This window comes from Papilio polytes, unplaced genomic scaffold, assembly GCF_000836215.1.
Source record: "Papilio polytes unplaced genomic scaffold, Ppol_1.0 DF824024.1, whole genome shotgun sequence".
NCBI lineage: Eukaryota > Metazoa > Arthropoda > Insecta > Lepidoptera > Papilionidae > Papilio > Papilio polytes.
Window position 1 is genome coordinate 10,748 of NW_013525180.1, and position 13,724 is coordinate 24,471.

The following is a 13,724-nucleotide window of genomic DNA, read 5'->3' on the forward strand; positions in this document are numbered from 1 at the left end:
CGGATAAGGGTAGGCAACGCATCTGCGATCGCAGATGTCTATGGGCAGCGGTCGCTTCGCCATTTTGGCGGCTTCAGGTGGCCGCTTGCTCGTTTGCCATCTTATGTTATAAAAAAAAAAAAAAAATACATAGTGTAAAGCATGACGTCAGTGTAGGGCTTTTTATTGAAAAAGAATTATTCAAAAATATGCTATAATTGCTAACATCTTAGGCAACAAAGAAGTGTGTGTTTACGCTTTATTATAATATAATAGTATAGAAAATAGATATCTTTTAGTGCGCTCATGACAGGAAATTATCTTAGTAAATGTACATCAAATAACAATGACTACATTACACTTATAGTAAAAATCGTAATTTAATTAACACTGAGGTAATTCGCCATTGGCTCAGAGGGATTGCGACCACCTGAACGTGTGCAACCTACGATTGTGGTCGCTTAATTGACGACTCGACTGTCGCCCGACTGCCGACGCCCGCCCGTCGCCCAACTAACGCCCTCCCGACACCCGTCTAACGCCCTCCCGACACCCGCCGCCCGAACGGAATCCGTTGAACGCCATTAAACAGAAACCTCTCGCCTACCTTTGTGCAATTGCTCCATCCGAATCCATATTGACATAATAGACATTACATTAGATTTGTAAGTAAAGATTTCATTTTGTATTTTGCGTTTCTGCGTATGCAAACACTACGTCAATGTTTTATATCTGTTTAAAACCAACAGATTATTTCAAAGCTTTCTGCTTATTAATCAATTATTATTAAAGTATATGCGTAGTTTAATATAGTTCATTGTTAATTACATTTTAAATCTCTTTCAATGAACTGTAATGATTCGATTTATCTTTTAAAAACGAAGTGTAGCTCGACATTAATTAGTCTAGTGATTAAATGTATTGTGGTGTTTTTAAATGTTGGCAATAAAAGAGAATGATTGCAGCTAGTGTGCAAACGTTGGCAACACAGCGGCGAAAATTTAACGCTTATAGGGTAAATTTTAATTTATTGCCGCATAATTTTTTGAATTGTGTACTTTGCGTTGCAAGCAGTGCTTCAGTTCAGTCCAGTGCGATACACGTACCTGTAAAATAGAAATTGCCGCAAACATTTTAATCGTTAGATCAAGTTGCAGAACTGTTTGTTGTTAAATTTTCTACCATATTTATTATAGACTAGCTGTTGACCTTGACATCGTCCGCATGAAACTGAAAAATATAGCATTATTAAGAGATAAATTACCTATCTATCGGTAAAAGAATTTTTGAAATTGGCCCCGTAGTTTTTACTTTTTTTCAATACATACAAATATTCAAATCTTTCCTCGTTATAATATTTATAAATGAAATAAATATTAACAGACAAAGAAACCCGAAAAATCAAAGTAACTAAGTAACTTAATTAGATTCACGATCAGTACATATAAAGATATTCCACTTATTTTAAAATCTGCATTAAAAAAGTTACACTTATATTTGAAAAGCAAAAAGCAGCATCTCCAGAACTAACCACGTGTTAAACAGTCGAGACAAAGGGGCCGCGGCGTGCGCCGACAGCCGACCAACTATCAGATGCACCGCGCTCCTTTGTCTTGTGCCGACCGCCATATATCACGCTAACTACCTCACTAAGCAATGCTTATACTGCACTACTAAAAACTTACAAGAGAAATACTCGAGCATACATTTTGTGTACTTAATACGATTCTAAAACTAACCTCTAAGATGATATCGTTTTTAATGAATGGCAAAAAACAATTATGAATCTGATGGAATGGTATTGTTTAAAGTTATGATGCTTGCTGATCGTTGTTACACGGTGTAATCAACTTATTCAATGGTGTGTAATCCTACAGTCAGTACATAGACAGGGAAACTAGCGTGCATCGAGCTGTTTAATGCGAATGTAGGTAACAGGTCACATAACACAGAGTAATATAGTCAGTACGGACCTTAACACACACTTCTTTGTGGTCATTACAAGAAAAGCTTTAAGATGTCTGGTTATCTCTGAGTTTCCGGTCACACACATGGACTTTTATAACATCAATAACATTATTTATACTTAGTCTACCTTTCGCCTGCGACTCCGTACGCGTTGAATTAAAAAAAAAGAAAAATGAATAGCCTATATGTTCTTCCACACTATCCTCTACATCTATACCAAATTACATCGAAATCCGTTTAGTCGTTAAAGTTACAAACTTTAACAGACATCTATCCATCTAAACTTTTGCATTTATAATATTAGTAAAATTAAGTATCATATAAGTATTATGATTATTTATAACCTAGGTGTTCTAAATTAAGATGCCTTTGATGTGTTAAAACAATAACGAATATGCGTCCATTTACTTATCCTTCACAATACAACTTTATACGTGTTGTATCGAACAAGGTCTACAGATTCAGTATTAGTGCCAACGAACCAGCAAATAGAACAAATACGTGATCATATAAGACTCATGTCAGTAATTCCGGGCACGTAATTTTCTCACAATAAGTAAAACTCCTCGCTTCTGCTGATACACTCATGAACGTATTCATTGGAACAAGAAAAAAAATTGGATAACAATATTATCAAAATAGTTTTTCCCTGTGGTATTTATTATTTCTATTATCGATTTAATAGTAACCGCTATCGTTTATTGTACAAGTAATTCAATGAATTATGGCTCATCATAAAAGATTTTTTTTTAATTACATGTCATTGAATAGACCATTTTTATTTCCATTCCTAAAAATACATACTCTGTTTATATTTGTGCTCGTTTTGAGCTCGAGTGTACAAGTATCTTAGCTTAGACGGGATGTTATATAAAATGATAGAACTTCAAGAACCCTGCTACAGTGTAGGTGCAATAAATTTCCAATACCATTTCATTATTTTCCGATCTCAACTTTTCAATAGATTAAGTTCAAAGGAGTAAGAGCGATGTACAGTCGAGAAAGAAGTAAAATTGATATTGTTTTATTTTACACTAGCTGTTGCTCGCGACTTCTTCCGAGTTCATTAAAAAAATACAAATCTTTCCTCTTTACAATGAGACAAACGCCTATTAGCGTAGAACTTTACTGCCTTAACACTTGTACTAGAAAATACATACTGTCTTTTAATTGCCTTTTTAGAATAGAACTACAGAGAGAATTCTACGATTGTAATATCTGAGATCACTGCGTTAATTGCATACAAGTGGAACGTACCTTTAATGAAATTCATCGAATTTAACAACAAGCGGGAGGCGAACTCGATTAAGTCGTACTTCCACCTACCACACGTTCTAAACAACAATATTATATAAACTTAGAGAATGAACTTGAAACTTAGATTGAGGTAACTATAATACTTTGAAAGTACTTTATAACTCACGTTATGTTTTATATATGTTATGTGCAAAGGTACACCGGAAGAGGGATCTCCTCCGGTGTACCTTTGCACATTTGCACCTTTGCTCCTAGAATCTCTTTCTAGGTCTCCCTCTTCCGGATGGATTGCGTCAAAAGTGACATGATTAAGAAGTGAGTGATGACTGGGATGACGTATGTGGAGGACAAAAACCCGTTGCGCCGACCTTACGGGGATATGATAAGGAGGAAGATCTTGACGATGGAACTTGAAACTATTGAGGTTACAAAATCCTTTATACTTACTTCAAACTAGAAGATAACTCATTTTGGTATCTACGTAATCATAGATGCTAATGCATAAACGCATACTCTAATGCTTTAATGACTATTTTATACCTGATATCCACTGAATTGAAAAATTAAATAAAAACATCTCTTCTAAATAGCATGTGTTAATAAAGTAAAGAAAGTATTTGTTACCTCCGTGCACGACACGCGGGTAAATATCAGATGTACCGAGGTACTTTATCTCACCCTGGGCGCAGTATATCACGGTAAGTACCTCACTTAACATCCTCCTTGCATTACACTATTGAAATATTAAAAAATATAATCAACAAAACATAAACAACTTTACTTCTACATATCACCATTTAGGAGCGCAGCGAAAAGAGATTGACATCTATATAATAATAATAATAATAAGAGCTTCGACCAACACCTCAAGAAGCTCTCGCTAGACAGTTGGATTAAGGGCCCGATTCAAAAGGCGGTTATTTTAGAAACCGCACGAATAGTGAGGAGGTTCCTGTCTCTGCAGCCCTGACCACTGGTTGCTTGAGTCATCGGATTCCGCAGCCGGTGGTGCTCTATTTTTTATATAATATATTTTATTTTAATTTTTATATTCTTGTAAAACGTATTATATAGAGAGTAAGAAATAAAGATATATAATAATAATAATAATCATCATCATCATCATTTAATCCATTCATAAAGCAAACACTATATAATTAATTACACAGTTGAAAACAAATTTGATTAACGGAAGAATGTTACAAAGATACACAAAAAAGAAAAAAAATATATATACATACACACATTAGTAAATATAAAAGTAATGAATAATTTTTTTACTGTGTTTGCTATGCTGAATGGATATATCTATACTTCTATACTTACTAATATAATAAAGCGTAAATAAATTGTCAAAAACCTTGACGTGGGAAAGAGACCAGACAGTACAAGCTGCCAGCATCAAGGAAGCAAGATTGCCATAAGTTTTATAATTGCATGCGGATGAAGCCGCATGGGAACAGCTAGTTCATTTTCTTTTTTACCTTCTAGTAAACAAGACAATCGACAGTACACAAGTACCTCACGTATTATTTATCTTCAACAAAGATTAAGATTATCAAAAATCAAAATAAGAAAGATGCACTCTCTCGATACTTATCAGGCAGAAAAATCAATGTTGACTTGTCAAAACAAACCTGTTGAAAAAATGTCACAGTTCATTTAATTTCTCGTGTATATCGTCAACGTTATTTACAACACTCTGAAGTGAAAACGTTTAAGGGCAAATTGAATAGTTGTTTGTATTTACTAAGTAGTATTATCAGAAGTGAACACAAACACAAACAAACGCAATCGTTACATTGAAAATAGACAACTCGAAGTCGCAAATATTATTCTACGATGTCCGTGTCCGAGCAAAAGTCATCTCCTTCAACAAATATGGCTAAGAGTACAACGAATGTAAAAAAAACTAGATATGACATGGATTTCTAAAATCAAATTAATGTACAATAGAAATAAAACTGTCCCTTTTAAGATGATCTTAATGTTAATATTTTTTAATACTTCAATATTTAATTAAATGTATATGACTCTCGTATGTTTTGTCGTTTCCAGAAGTATTTATGTCTATGCAATCTCTATTGGCTATCTGGACATCTGTAGCCATTCCGGTGTGTTTACATTTCATCTCTCAGAGCAACAAACGCTGTAGTCAGAAGGGGAATGCGCGCGCAGCGATCTAAAAAAGCGATAGCTTTGTACACTTCTTATCGAGATCGTACGCCTTACGCTTTCCTATTGAAAACTTACTTTTAAATACGCTCCAACCTACAGTTCTTTGACCATAAGAAAAATTAAATCTTCAAATAAAAAACTATCCAACGAGAGGTTATCATCCAGTATTCATTATTTCCCAACCTCTTTCATCATAAGAAGCCCAGATCCAGTTCATGAAATGTTATTGGCAAAGTACATAGTTTTTAATAAATATGTTATCTGAACCGTTTATGGCAATGCATATTTTAATGAAGTAATACTTAAGATCGAGAGTGTTCAATTTATGTATTTACCTAAAATAATTTTGAGCCCAAACTACAGAATTTAAAAAATTAAACTATAGCGTTTTTATCGTGTTTATTTGACTTTTACATCTTTTATTATTACTTTACAAGTATTTACAAATCCCTAATGGTAGCCACAATTAGGTATAGATTCGAATTGTTATCAAGAATCGCATGGATACAGACAACTAATATAAATGTGGATTTCTAGCTATCGCAACATCTATCATGGCCTTCTCTTCTTTGTTATCTGTAGGGCTGTAACGTACTGTTATTTGATGCTTGTCAGTCGGAGTGATAGGACCAGGTTCCTGATCTTCCCATTCAGAGCGCCCTTTCAAATAAACGTGACGACCACATTTGCAATCCGCTTCGATTCTCTTCCTATGATAAGGATCACTATTCACGTTTTTTCCACAATCATGACAATAGTGAATTCGATTTACGTGAGCTGGTTTCATTTTATTATCTTTTGCTTTAGCTTCAAAATTGTTTTTGGATATTTTACCTATACCTTTATAATCGTCGGTGTTTTCTTCGTTCCCTTTTCGCACAACATTTTCTTCCACGTTATGAAATGTAACATCGTGCAGATTATGTTGATTGTTGTGCTGATGGCTTGTTACTTTATTTTTAGTATAAGTACCTTTAGGCTTGTAAGAACGACTATCTTTGTTATACTTTTTTATAAAGCTATCTCTTAAGTTTGATGATATTTTCGCGAAAGTTAAAGCTGTGTCTTGGTTACGTACATACGGCGACACATTAGAAGGTTCAATCTTTTGACGGTCCATTTCGTGTATTGCTAGTTTCGGAACATCCTCATTATATGCTTTGCGCAACAGTGGGGGCTTTAGCAGCTCTAGATATTCACGATGTTCGTTTGCAGCCTTTTCTACATCCTGAACTTTTAGTTTGTCTTTTATTTTATTTACCATTCCATCGTTTTCCAACTTCAACCTACTATAGCACAATTGGCTAAGTAGAGTCCCTTGTGTTTTATCAAGCGTCTTGGACATTTTTTCCATAGCAATTTTATCTTTGGGAGGATTGGCAACATTCAAGGTAGCAAATCTTCGGCTCAATTCTTCAAATTTATCGTTGTCTATATTAGACAATGCTGATTTTGGTGATGCGTTTATCACATCGTTAGGATTCAGCATCTGTGAGTGAAATAAATTCAGCATAGGACTTTTAAACTTTTGACGAATAAAAATGAATGATCGACCATTTATATTATTTGGACTATCAACTCCTTGACTTAATATTTCCGAGTCATTAATAATGTTTCTATGATCTTCGAGATCAAATTTAGGTATTGTTCTAAATGTTGTGTCGTCAGGTAATAAAATAGGCGTATCTGTTACATCAATATCTGTCGTTTCAGAATTTTTTGCCACACTGTGCCCTGTCGTGAACTGAAAAAAAATGTAGCATTTTAAAGATTATTTACACCAACTGATCCATGAACAAAAACATTATCATAATTTACTCAAGTCATAAGTTTTTAAAAGACAAAAAACTGACAAATCACCGTTCGTTTAAATAAATCATACGATATATTCTACTGCAGTATATTTTTCTTCGACAATTTTTAGTTAGTTCCTCAGTATTGTAAACAGGTTAGATACACAATGAGAATCCCCATTATGGCATCGCACAAAACAATCACAATTATTTTATACTAAATGGTGTGAAAGTTCTACGAATATTACATTTTGTTATATTAAAAATATATCTAATACAACTCACCTTAGTAATGCTCGTGGGAACTGTATGTCCGGAAGTAAATCCGATATAAAAGAAAAATGAAATAACAAACTCATTCCTCATCTTGCAGTCGGTGTCTTAAAATTGTTTAAAATAGAAACTGTGGAGTACGAGTACGACTTGACGGGCCGAGATGCGCACCCCGATTCTTCCGAGCGATTGTTTCAAAGAACAAACAACGGATAAATTATATCAGAAAACAACATTACGTCGGCAATAAACAATAATTTAGAACAATAGGAACAATACAGCAAATGAACTCACGATGCAACGTTGGAGAGAATAACATTTTGAAAGGTTTTCTTACAACATTCGACTAGAAGAAAACATTGCTAAATAAACTCTTTCATGATAAGCTTGTTCAAATTAAGAAAGTTGGATAGCATTTACGTTAGACAAAACAAATACATTGTCAACGGAAGACTTAATTAGTATTGACTGAATAAGTCTTCCATTGCAATAACTGAAATAATTCAATAGTTTTATAACAGAAATAAGCCTTTCGGTCAATATATCTTATGTCTTAACCTTATTGGAGCGTCAACTTAAATTAAATTAAAGAGTGTGATAATTTAATTAAATTTTATTTATTCTTGCACTTCAAAATATTTGATAAATATTAATTTATTTCTTGAACTGTCCAAACACAGCTTTAACCTCTCGAAGGAGTACTTGCAGATCGATTCCATTCTCAAGAAGAATGTTAGCTTCCTCGATGAAGGTCTCACTCTGCCAGAGGGCGTTCCACACTTGGTCCCATTCATCGCTGTTCAGGTTCTCCATGGCGACTCTGAATTCTTCGTCTTCCTCAACCTTCTGTTCGTAGAGTGCCGTCAGCTTGTCCTTGGGGAAGACAGCGATGCAGTCGTTGATGAAAGCGGTCATGTCCCTACCGCTCAATGAGTGGCGAGCTCTTTTGTCGTTTTGGATGTCGTCTACATAAAAAAAAAATGATTAGGAGAATGTAACTACACTTGTATAACATCTAGATGGAAGAGAACGATTCGATATAGCTAGACTATATAGCTCTTATTATTTGTTTAAGTTCTATTTAATTATATGAATCGTTAAACGAAATTTTGTGTCTCTGACATTTATCATTTTCATCTATTTCGCAACTAACGCCATTATCTGGTATGTTAATTTATAAAGCAAACTTACCGATTATTTCATTCAATCTTTCGATGAAGTACATAATGTCAATATTGTCTTTTTCCAAGAAGTCGATCACCTGAAATATCCAAAGCACATCCTTCAGTTAGTTAAAAATCATAACGACGAATTTTAGTAACTATAATATATGATGTCATGAATTTCGTACCTTTCATTAAAGAAATAGGACAAACAAAAACAAAAATAAGGAATAAATATAAGGAAATAAGTGTATTAGCAACTTTATTACAAAAGAGATAATGGCAAACGAGCGGCGGAAACATCGAGGTGATAACTGACGCCTATGGGCATCTGTATGACAAGAGACACCGCGGATACGTTTTTGTCCTTAATAACTGGCATCTAACACAGTCATTGGCAAATGAAAGAACATTGTATAATGATTTTATATGATGATTATATGTTTAGTTATGGTTACTCACGGCTTTGAATTCGGGTAAAGATTCCATTTCGTAGACGAGAGATCTGAAGTTGGGAGTGGCCATATAGTCAAGAGACTTGGTGAACTCTTCGAACTCGATATAGTGTTCGACCAGGTGCATCATTTCGTGGCCGGCTTCATCGTTGATCAGCTCGAGGAAGTCCTCGGCATGCTCGTGGAAAATCTTCCTCGGCTGCGGAGCCGAGAGACTGAGAGCCACCGCAGAGAGAAGAACTATAGCCACCTTCATGATGCTTGATGTATGCGATCAGAATGATAGGACGTAGAAATGATATATACTTTTATAGTACATCTTATATGTCCAGATAAGATATTCTTGTCATGTCAATATCTGAGCCTAAGACGACTAATGCTTCTGGTACTTTTATCTCATTTCTGACATATCGAATATTTGCGATGATTTTAAGATATCAGATGAATATGATTCATCTTCAGAAAAGATAAAGGTTAGATTCCACTGCACACACATTCCTACAAAAAATATTTTTGTCGTAGTTTGTTCAAAGAGAATGATGGGTATGACATTTTTTGTATGACTATTTCGGCTGTGGAAACCAACGTTTAGGTAATGATAACATGTTTATATAACAACAGCTAAAACTTGCTATACTGTAGAAACATACGATCGATCGAAATTTAGAAAAGGAAACAAATTATATTTTTAATAATATATTGGCATCGATATCTCAACTTCACGTTTCTCGCACAATCTGATTAATTAATATCCATAATTTAAAACTAAATTACTTTGTACCATAGATATAATTTTACAATCAAGTTATTTAGTCTGTGCTTAATATTTTAATTTCGGGTAATCATAATATTTAAAACAATAAAAATCGAGGGTAACAGTAACTGCTGTCAAACGAACTCGCAAGTTAATTAAAACAACCATATTTATATCGACGATAAAATGAGTTTTCAAAATAATGAAAGATTAGAAACCAATTCAAATATCAACTTTACAAACGAAAGCATCGAAGGATCATTTATAGACGATTCATCCCATCTGAGACTATCATATTATCGTTGTGAATTACATAATTCTGAAAGCACTTCATTAGTAACAGAATCTGACTCCACTGTTGTAGAAAACGATACAATGTTAACTAATGTGAGTGATTTAAAACACGAAAATGATAAGCAACGCAAACACATATACCAGCTCCCGGATTTACCTCATCCTGCATATACTATGGCTTCTATAATAGCGTCCGCATCAAGTAAAATGGGATCTGGATTTAAATATGCAGATAAAGTACAAGTTGGAAATACAAGTGATGTTCAACAGAAAAAAGAAATACAATTCAATCCGACGCGCAGATCCACGTTACAACCTAATTCACGTATCAATTAATTTGTTAATGATTTTTTTTTATAACTAAATAACCTTTACTAGTGTGTTTTTTAAATGTATTATTTAAATCTTTGTGTTCTGTTTATTCTGACAATAATTAATCATTAAATCATTATTAATTTCTAACATGCAGGTTTTTTAATTTAATTTTAATGTTAACACTCTTGCGATAACATCTTTTGCATTCTATTTTGGAATGAATATATATGATTTCCAACAGTGACAACTTAAAACTTCTTTCAAAGAGTTAAAGCTTGAAACTATTTAAGTGGTTAAATTAAAATGTTTTTTTTGTCTGTAGCATTTTATATTAATAATGTATTAAATTATCTATCACCTACATAAAATATTATATAAGTAACATATTTGTGTCACGTATTCAAAAGAATTACACTCATCGGAAATTGAAAAAAGTTTTTTTTATAAATATCAGCCCGCTCAAGAGAATTTCTTTGTTAACTAGTGGCAGAAAATCAAAAAAAATGTCAGCGAAGAGACAAAAACACATAATTACTGAAGGTAGTGATTTCCCCGGAGTCGAGCTGCGCAACCTAGCTCCCTCTCTTTTAAAAATATTTTATTAATATTTGTTGCAAACTCATTCATTTACCTATTTATTTTAAAAACTAGGTCTATTGGATTACGAGCAACATAGTACATTATTACTTCTTAGTTTTCAATCTGAATGTTAATAATGATATTAAAAAAAAGGTTTTTGTGTTTTCATTTCATTTTTTTGTTTAGACTTCAGTTCATAGTAAAAAGCCACGGGGTCCTTGACCTGTTATGTTTAGCTCAAAGTAGCTAAAATAATTCTCGATATAAGAAAAACAATTTTAATTTAACCGAGGTATCCGAAGTAGTTTACCCTTGTCATAACTTATTGGAAACTGCTAAAAGCTACCGCACCTTTTACGATATAAAATCGAATATTATCGGTTAGATGTCCAAAGGGGATAGGGGAACGACAAAAAACTATCATGCGCCTACTTAGTCTGTTCGAATTTGTTCCATGAGGCCCTTTTACTATCGCGAAAATGTAATGTTGAAAATTTCTTCCTTCGGGAACACTATTTATAAGGTTCTAACTTCAAGCGAACTGTCAAAGAAGTAACCCGGGGGACAGAAGTTCGGACGCCGATGAACTTTAACGTGCCTTTATTTCTGATTGTAACGAGACGCTGTAGCCCGTAATGATTTTCCTTTGTAATGCCGCGGAAATAAACTTCAATACACAAACAAAATAAGAGGAAATCTTCCTCGAATAGAATTCATCTTTAATATTATTTTCCTTATATTACAAGATGAGATATTAAATTGTTGTCTTGTACTTCCTTCATAAGTTTAAGAGGATATTCTTGTTATAGGTATTTATAATATAAGAAGGTAGACTTTATTCTTGTTACTTTATTTTCATTTAAATTGAAGATATTCTCTTGCGTATTAACCTTACTCTAACACAGTTCATACAAGTGATTGCTTTCCTCTGATTATACATTTTAATTGATTCTTCTCCTGCCCTTTTAAGGTCTCCATCTATTCCAGAATTATTAAATAAAAATTGTGTTAACTTTAGCGAAATCAAATCGCTTGTTTGTTTGCCAACTCTGTATAAAATAATATATACCCATCTCTGCTCCAACATTTTTACAGTGTTAAGAAAATACGAACGCTCCTTGAGATGTCGAATCCTTGCTGCTTAAATAAATCGCCTTACAAGCGGTAAGTCGGAAAATCGATATTCCTATCCCCCAATAAAGGTGGAACAATCTGAACAATATCGACATCGTCCGATTACGGATTAGGCAACTCACCCGTACTCTGGATTTACATAATAAGGATGCGGCCTCTAAAAAAGATCGGCCTGCCGTTGCCTATTACCATATAGATTGTTTGCTATAAGCCAACACAATCAATCAAGCGAATTTAGTCAGTAAATTGAGCAATTTTAATGTTTATATTCCTATGCCCCAATTATTTCAATTCGTTTCACAACTTTTTTGCAGCAGTGGATCGCCTAATGTTAATAAATCAGACACCAGTTGACATCTGTAACACCAAAAGAACTACGGAACTGTTGTCGACTTATAAGAAAAGAGTATGCTCTTTCGGAGAACCTAGACTATAATTAGAAACATCAATCAAAAATAAATGAAATTCAGGTGTCTTTTTGTGCTTATTATCCACAAAAATACAACATTGAAAAAATCCCGAATTGTATTTTAAATCTAGAAAAACTTATTCAAAACAAAACAACTTTTGTACAATGTAGTAATTGTATGCAGTTTGGGTAGATTACGCAATTTCCGTAACCAGACTGTAACTGACTTCACAAATTCTTCTGCAAAAGTTTTCGGGCGTCATAAAAATAAACCTAATATAAACTTTGTCTCGCAACAAAGAAAAGTGAAGTTACACGGCACGGTACAGTTTTTGGAGTCACAAAAGACTAAATGAGCTACCGAAAATACAATCAGAAATGAAAATATTGAATGAATAGTTTTTATTTAAAACTTTTTTCTATACACAATGACGAACATAAACGTAAACATTTAAAATAACTCGTTATAGTAATACAAAAAATTTGGTTGTAATCATAAGAAACAAATGAACAATGAGACAAATTAGTTACAAAAAAAAACCGTTACTAAATTCGACTTAACTTGTATTTACTATGCTTAAAAGATATTTTCAAGAGTTAATATTTTATGGCATCCGATATCATATTATTAACTTAAAATACTTGAGAATTTTTAAAGAATGTTTTATAAAAACTATTTTAGAAGCAGTTTTCCAATATATTTGTGAACAAGATTTGCTGAACCGGACTCAACGGAAAATAAGTTAGGTAATAAAAGAAAACCTAATATAAACTTTTGCTTGGAAGATAAGGGACATTATTTAGTTCAGTGACTCTAACCGAAGAGATCATTTTATACACATATATTTTTTGCTTACTTTGCCTGGTGATTTGTCTAAAAATAAATTCATCAGGATCACGCGTGAAACTCTTGAACTAAGCGCGTCAACATCAGATCGTTACATGATGTGATTAGACAACGATACAGACAGAAGAAACGCTTTATTTTTGATATATAGATTTCGGCACGTCACTCCATTCTCGTACGATTCATGATCGTTGTCGATAAAAGACATTCCGTCTGATAAAAATTTAATTTTAGATTAAACATCTAATATTATAAATGCGAAACCATAAATGGATGTTTGTTAGAGTTTATAAAGGGCTGAGCTGATTTCGATGTTTGGTATAGAT

At 33.4% G+C, this 13,724-nt stretch overlaps 2 protein-coding genes across 2 annotated transcripts; both read right to left on the bottom strand.

Annotated features, from left to right (window-relative positions):
- Positions 1-5,848: 5,848 nt before the first annotated feature.
- Positions 5,849-7,936, bottom strand: LOC106101017. The gene is made up of 2 exons (XM_013280087.1): positions 7,461-7,936; positions 5,849-7,126 (listed from the first exon to the last, which is right to left on the bottom strand). Exons 1-2 carry the CDS (start codon positions 7,539-7,541, stop codon positions 5,897-5,899), a joined length of 1,311 nt encoding a protein of 436 aa, XP_013135541.1. The 5' UTR covers positions 7,542-7,936; the 3' UTR covers positions 5,849-5,896.
- Positions 7,937-8,046: 110 nt separating this feature from the next.
- Positions 8,047-9,364, bottom strand: LOC106100999. Its single transcript, XM_013280066.1, has 3 exons — positions 9,074-9,364; positions 8,640-8,709; positions 8,047-8,413 (listed from the first exon to the last, which is right to left on the bottom strand). Exons 1-3 carry the CDS (start codon positions 9,320-9,322, stop codon positions 8,103-8,105), a joined length of 630 nt encoding a protein of 209 aa, XP_013135520.1. The 5' UTR covers positions 9,323-9,364; the 3' UTR covers positions 8,047-8,102.
- Positions 9,365-13,724: the final 4,360 nt, after the last annotated feature.